Source organism: Myotis brandtii, unplaced genomic scaffold (assembly GCF_000412655.1).
Source record: "Myotis brandtii unplaced genomic scaffold, ASM41265v1 scaffold112, whole genome shotgun sequence".
NCBI classification, from domain to species: Eukaryota; Metazoa; Chordata; class Mammalia; order Chiroptera; family Vespertilionidae; genus Myotis; species Myotis brandtii.
The window spans coordinates 8,571,460-8,579,319 of record NW_005353838.1 but is presented as its reverse complement, the minus strand read 5'-3'; the positions used below and the strand labels follow the sequence as shown (position 1 = coordinate 8,579,319).

The following is a 7,860-nucleotide window of genomic DNA, read 5'->3' as shown; positions in this document are numbered from 1 at the left end:
GCTCTGAGCCCGCTGGCAGCTGAAAGCAGGTTTCTGGGTTTGTTTAGCTTCTATAATTGCAACATTGTTGCATCTGGAGCTCAGAGCTGGGCGGCGGCAGGCGGGGAACCTTGGCTTCCTCCATCACTGGAGCAAGCAAGCCTCATGTTCGCTTCAGCTGCGTGGCTGCCGGCCGCCATCTTGGTTGGCAGTTAATTTGCATATCACCCTGATTAGCCAATGGGAAGCGTAGCGGTGGTACTGTTAATTACCCTATTTGTCTATTATTAGATAGGATTAGTAAAGTCATTTACCTATGAAACAAAGATAATACAAAATAGTAAATAATAAATATATTTTATATTTGTCTATAAACTACATTCCATGATTTCTAAAATATATCTCCCTTTCTAAATATTTATTTCAATATTAATATTAAAATTATTTTATCTTCGCCAAACCACCACCAAATGTTATACTACGAGAAAATTGGTACAAGTATACAGCAAGAAGGAGAAGTCTGTTTTAGGAAAAAATACATCAAGAACAATTCACAATCTCAACTAAAGAACAAATATCAATTACCATGCAGATAACTTTAAATAACTAGTTCTTATCCACTAACCTAACCAGAATGCTAAATTGATGAATAGTAAAAATAACAATGCCAATGTCTAATGAAAAAAATATAGTAACTTTTATTTTTATATTATTTCTCATGATGTATCTTTTAATATATAAGAAAATTAGGAACATTGCTTATAATTCATGATGCCAAAATATTTTCCTACAACATAAAGATTAATCAAAAGAAAAGGAGGTGGATATAAGGCCAGATCACTAACGTATCATTTGTCAATATTATCTTACAGAAATAAATGCTGGAGTAATGATGGCCTCTTCATGGCTAACAAATGATACAATTTTTTTGTATGAAGTTCGTCAGTACTCTAGTTTGACCAAGTAATGAAATATGACCTGAAGGGAAAAATATCTAAGGATACTGTATTCACTGATATATACAACTATATACAAAAGTCTTTTTTTTTTTTTATCCAAAGGCAGGTTAAGTCATAAAGAAGCTTCTATGACATAAGAATTCTTAGAGATAAAAATATATAATCAGCACAAAAACATAGCTAAGTGTATAAGCACAATGAAATGCTTTTTATGGTTTCTATTTTGCTAACACAAGTTACAGTTAATGGGAATTGTCATGGTAAAATAATTGTTTTTATGAAATGAATCTTCTTTATTACTAACCAATCAAATTTAATTTTTATTACTGATGTAGAAAAGTCCAAAACCATGATTCATTTATAGAGAGTACAAAAATAAGAAAAGTGTTCAAGAATAGAGGATCATTTACAAAGCAATAAAAAATTAAAACATGCATTTCTCTTAGTGGCAAGGCAAATACTTCTACACAAATGTCTGTAGATGAATTTGCTGAATATTGTAACATTTCTGAACAAAAAATGAGAAGCCTGAAATTAATATCTCATTCTCCATTTGGTATTTCAGTCCATCTGATAACTGCTTATCAAGAAATTTTTAAAATGTTTGAAAAATGTTAAGAAGTTTGATGATGTTTTCTTTCAATTTTCACTCAAATATGGAAGGCTTGACCTAACAATAACTCAAATGTCTTCATAGAAATAAGAGTGACTAATTTTATGGGGCACCCATCACCAAAACCTTTAAGTTAAAAACAAAAAATCATTTAATTTAAGAGTATAAAATGTTAGTAAAAACTAAAAATTAAAACTCGCATTATGTTTAACTACAGACTATTTCAAGATCAAAATAAGCCTTTCAAGTGATCTTAACACGTCGAAGTTTTCCAAAAGGCAACAAAACACTTCCTCTAAGAATTTGGCTTCCAACCTATTCATGAATACAAGTATGATAAACTAAAATAGCCACACTGCTGTCAATAAATTGTACTTTGCCTCTAAGCCTCTAATCTGAAGTATAACCATTTTTTGTCTTGGTTTTACTTCTCCATCTGCCCCTTCTAAATCTACTTCACATGTGCCAAAGTGCTAACACTATAATATGAGACTACTCATATAGCTAATATGAATCAAAGATTCTCTGAAATGTAACAGCCAGTTCAATAACTTCTCAATAATTCCTCAGTGCCTTCCTCCATACTGGAGGATCCTCCAAATACTGGTTATAACTAACTAACAAAATATCTTTATTTTTAAGAACAAAAGAATTAAATGCATTGTGTTTGGGGTTGTTTTTTTTTTCAATTATCTGTTGCAATTATCAGCCTCAGATATTTGGACATGCAGATTTAAAAGCCTTGATTATCATTTTCTTCATTTTCAATAAACCTTCTGAACAATAGCATCACTTCTATTTTAAAAAGGACTTTTTAGCTATGTTTTCCATTTCTTTGCACCTCTAGAACCCTTCTGAATGCTTTTCAAGTCCAGATTTCCCAGTACTCATGTGGAAATCGGATGAAATAGAAGCACTTTATTACTGATATAAAAACAAAAATTTTTAAACATGCCTGTTTTGATTATACTTACTTTCAATATTTTTACATATGGATTCCATGGAATCTGTAAAACTACTTTCCCAGATCATACCATAAACTAATCCTACTGCTAAAATGAAGTTATTAATACATTTAAATAATTAAGTACCCACATGCCCACAATGAGATAAATGAAATATTCCAAGTCTTCTTTTCTCATTCTTTATATAGTTTTGAGCTTCTAAATAAAGAACAGACAGATATTGTCGTGATTTCAAAAGATGAATAATTACAGTATGACAAAATTAACCAATATGCTTAAAATATAGCAAGACACTGGGAAGTAATAAGATCATTCAGAAAAGATGGTATATGAGTTAATAAAAACAAAGGCACTTTGGACATTTTCTGCTGTCTAAAATGGTTACGGGATAACATCCTCAAAGGCTCTTAGGTAATAAAAGTAATAACAGAAGCTACCATGTATTGAACATTCATCATGTACCACCATATACTGTGTTTAATATATATTATAAAATACATTATCCCCCTTTTAAAATAAGGAAACTGTCGCAAAGAAGGGTCTGCCCACGATCATTAAAGAAGAGGCAGAGATGAACTTAGAACTCAGTTCTCTGTCTTCCTTCAATGGCCTGTTCCTAACCTTGATGCTTCCTTACCTAAGGGAGCTTCAATTTCTTCATCTATAAAATAACAACACCTATCTAACGGGATCAAATTACTAACATTAGCAATTATGTATATAAGTTATCTAGCACAGTGGCTCTAAAAGGGATGCTTACTTTTCATATAGTCTACACTAATAAAAGAGAAACATGGTAATTGGAGTACGACCGCTACCCTTCCCATTCTCTAATCAGGGAGATATGTAAATTAACTTCCCCAATCAGCCCTGCTCTGAGCCCAACCAGGGGCTGCACCTAGGGATTGGGCCTGCCCTCTGCCACCCGGGAGCAGGCCTAAGCCAGCAGGTCGTTATCTCCCAAGGGGTCCCAGACTGCGAGAGGGCACAGGCCGGGCTGAGGGACCCCTCCTTCCCCCCTCCCCCGAGTGCACAAATTTTTGTGCACCGGGCCCCTAGTAATCAGATAATTATCAGCTAAGTTTTTAAAGCTAAAACTTTTGGGCACTAATAAATCTGCCTCTACTGAAAAAGACTCAGGATATATGTATATCTATGACCTATACCAAAAATTCTATTTTATAGTAAAGACTAGAGGCCCGATGCACAAAATTCGTGCAAGAGTAGGCCTTCCTCGCCGAAACTGGTTTGGCTCAGTGGATAGAGCGTCGGCCTGCGGACTGAAAGGTCCCAGGTTCGATTCCGGTCAAGGGCATGCACCTGGGTTGCGGGCACATCCCCGTGGGAGTGTACAGGAGGCAGCTAAATTGATGTTTCTCTCTCATCAATGTTTCTAACTATTAATGAACAATTATTGAGTGCTTACAATATGCCAGACACAACACTAAGCATTTTATATCTCTTCTCATCATTTTAAAATAACATAATTTATATTTGCTATTTTACAAATAAGAAATTTGAGGCTTAAAAAGGCAAGAATTTGCCCAAGGTCACACATTTAGTAAGTAGCTAAATAAGAACCCAGATCTGATTCTTACTCCAAAATTCAGACAGTGCAAAAGCAAGATGAAGGAAGTTATCAACATTACATAGATGTCTCCTGCTTGCGCTTATCACCTCTCTCTCCTTTTCTATGTACCTGGTGGCACTGTGGAGCCCTAAAGTCAGGAGCCACTCTTAGCACAGGAATGTGCAAGTAAGTCAGGCCTGTCCATCATAGTACACCATCCTTTTGGCGGCAATAGTGACTGCTCCAAATGTGGTCACACAACTCACATAGGGCTACTTAATCCTCCCCTTGGATATATTCATACTCAACTGACAGTGAAAAATTTCTAAAAAACAAAAACAGAAACTCAAGTAATGTACTGGAATACCTTGTCATTAAAAGAAAAAAATGCAAGTCAAAATTTTAAATACACAGGCTGTTATAAAAGATTTGAAATCCATTCAATATCCAGGGCTGTTTTTATCTTTCTTCTAAAGTTCTAAATCTACCATATAATAATCTAGCGACCCAAACTACTAGTTCAAAATTCATACTTTACCATTCCTTTCCATGTTACTGAATTAAAAGAACAATTCAAATTCCTTTTCCATTTTAAGAAATTTATCCAAAGCAACTACTCATTAGATACAAACATATCTATGCAAACACTACTTATATAGAGAAAAATCACATATACCCATGATGGCTTTAGGATGCATCAACTTGGTTAGACTAAACTTACATTTGCCAGAATTCCCTTTCTACTCTATTTCTGATTAGGGTGAGCTACAAGGAATCTTCTCTCGCAGACTTTAGGAAAACAGAAGGGGCAAGAGTCATCCTATAGCATGTGAAACACCTCCCGGTTATTCAGACTCACTGCTGTGAAGGGATTTTGCTGACATAAAGTCCCTTGATTAGCTGACTTTAATGAAAAGGGAGATTATCCTGGGTGGACCTATTAATCAGTTGGAAACCCTTTAACAGAGGCTCTAAGTCCTCCCAGAGATCAGACGCTGCGAGCAGCACCTGCTACATGTGCTCTTTCCCTCCTGGATCTCCCACTCCTATCTGCCTGCCTTGTGGACTTAGTACTCGGTTGGTCAACCCACACAACAGCATAAGCTAATTGTGTGTGTGTGTGTGCGCGTGTGTGTGTGTGTGTGTGTGCGTGTGTGTGTGTGCAGAGACACAGAGATATAGAGATATAGAGCTCCTACTGCTTCTGCTTCTCTGTTGAACTAATACACACCCTACATACCCATCAGAATAAGACTAGATAACTAAATTACGATTTTTATTACAATGAAATACTATATGACCACTTTTAAATGATGATGTATAACTCCATTCATAGACATGACATATGACAAAACAGATTACAAAGAAGTATGCATATTTTACTTTTATGTCATTTTTCAATATTAGGGAAAGAGAAAGAAATAGCTTTGCTTACCAAAATTTTAATGATGAGGATGGGGTTTTAAAGTCTTAATCTGGATGTTACGATTTTAGGTGATCCTTACTTCATTCTTTTTATATTTATTTGGGGGAGGAAGTTGTTTTCATTTTCTACAATGGCCATGTATCATAATTTTTCAGAAAAGAAATAAACCTTTCTCATTCGAGAGGGGGAAATGTCAGGCAGACTTACAGGTTAAAATGTGCCAAAAGCCTTAAAAGACAAACAGGAGTTATCCAAGCAGAGCGGACATTTCAGGCAGAGGGCAACATGTGCCAAAGGTGGACAAAGTTTAGAAAGGAGAATGTTCAGGAAAGGAGTGACAAGAGAGGAGGCCAGACAGGCTTGGACTAACTTATGGAGAGTCTGACATGCTCCCTCCACCTACTGACAATGGGTAACGAATGAAGGTATTAAAACAAGAGGATCACATTTGCATTTTAGCAACATAAAAATAAAACAACACAAACAAAACCCCACTGAGGCTTGCAGTGTGGAGACTGTATTGGAAGGAGACTAGACTGGATGCAGGGAAACCAATTCAGAGACTACAACAGTAATCCAAGCAAGAAAAGCAGTGGAGATGGAGAGAATAAGCCAGAGTCACAGGAGTAAGAACTGAAAGAACTTAGTGGGGGACACACTGGTAGTGGAGACAAAAGTGGTTCACTTAACCTGGGGGGTTCAGAGAAGGCTTCCAAAAAGATGTCCTTGTGAATAAGGCTCCCCAGATATCACAGACAGCCTTACAGGCAAGAGGTCTTTAAATGTTTCCAAAAGAAATATCAAACATTGTGGTGGCTCACAGCCACTGAAAGGAAGAATAATGAGCAAAGTGTTAAATACATTAAAAATGAAAGCTCTCGACTACAAAAACAGATTCACAATGATTTATTAAGTTAAAATAGGACTATGTATGTATATCTCTCAAATCTCCTGAGGTTGAGCTCTTCCAACAAAATCATATTACTGCCAAAAATAGAAGATTCTGAATAGTTGTTGGATTTGAGTCACACTTAGATGTCACTTCAAGTCAAACGCAGGGTTTCATATAAATTATTATTTCATCTACCCTTTTTTTTACTGCTTGCCAAAGTAAAATCTTTAAAATTAGAATTGCTTAAATTACAAAAGTAAAATATTCTCACTAGAACAATTTAAACAATTCATAAATGTAGTTCCTCCACCTTCCACCAATGCCCTACCCTAATTACCCTTGAAATTACTCCTTAAAATTAGTTGAATATTTTTCTGTGGGTTTTTTTTTTTGCTTACATATACATGTTTACACAGCATTTACTTATTTAACAATAATGGGTTGATACAATATATATTTATTCTATAACTTGTTTTTTACTTAAGATAATTATAACTCAAGCCAATATATTCAACAAGTGTACTTCTTCATTTTTAGTCTCTGTAATTATGTGAGCAGACAATTTGATAAATAATTAGGACATTTCTGGTTTTTTGCTCTTACAAAATATCATTTTATATTTCTTTTCTTTTTCTGTGTATTTCTTTAAGTACTGGTCCTTACATTTCTATCAGATTGAATCCCCTGAAGAAGAATTTCTGGGTGTGATGTCAGTCCATCAAATCAAAGGTGTTTCTAAAAAGCACATGTAGCCCTGGCCTGGTGGCTCAGTTGGCTGGAGTCCCCCCAACACAAAAACAGCTGTAGGTGCCACCCCCAGTGGGATGCATATGGGAGCAACCCATCCATGTTTCTCTTTCTCTCTCAAATTCAATAACAGAGAACAAATCCTCGGATGAGGAGGTATATATACTTACTTACTTACTTACTTACTTATTTACTTACTTACTTACTTATTTAATTATTTATTTATTTATTTATTTATTTATTTAACTGTAATCGGTGTTGCTCTGTGGTCGGCCACACACAGGAGGGTTAGATTCCAGTAGATTCCAGGTCAAGGGCACGTAGATTGCAGTCAGGGCAAGGGTAAGGCCAGAAGGCACCTGATCGATGCACATCAATGTTTCTCTCTCTCTCTCTCTCTCTCGCCCTCCCTCCTTCTCTCTCTAAAAAATCAGAGCAAAAATATATGCTCGGGTGAGGGTTTTTTTAAATTTTTAATAAGTATTTTTTAAGTACATGTAGATTTAAAGATGCTTCAGTGAATCCTAGAGACCTAGCGTGTGGCTATGTTGCGTCTCTTGGAGATAAAACGAACCCTTCGGTGGCCCCTCAATGACAAAAGGTCACTCGGACGACTTACGAGTGGCCATCACCTTACCCTTCAGGTCTCACCACCGAGGCCGCTCCCGCTCCCACGGAGCCTCGGGCCGCCGGGCCCCGGTGGCCACGC

The 7,860-nt window shown here is 36.2% G+C and overlaps 1 protein-coding gene across 1 annotated transcript in view; it reads right to left on the bottom strand.

Annotated features, from left to right (window-relative positions):
* Positions 1-7,554, bottom strand: part of MTX2 (metaxin 2) — a 58,774-nt gene extending 51,220 nt beyond the window's left edge. The window contains exon 1 of the mRNA XM_005857610.2: positions 7,399-7,554. Within this exon, the coding sequence (XP_005857672.1) occupies positions 7,399-7,525 (127 nt within the window). The 5' untranslated portion in view covers positions 7,526-7,554. The remainder of the gene's footprint in view (positions 1-7,398) is intronic.
* Between the last annotated feature and the right edge of the window lie 306 nt (positions 7,555-7,860).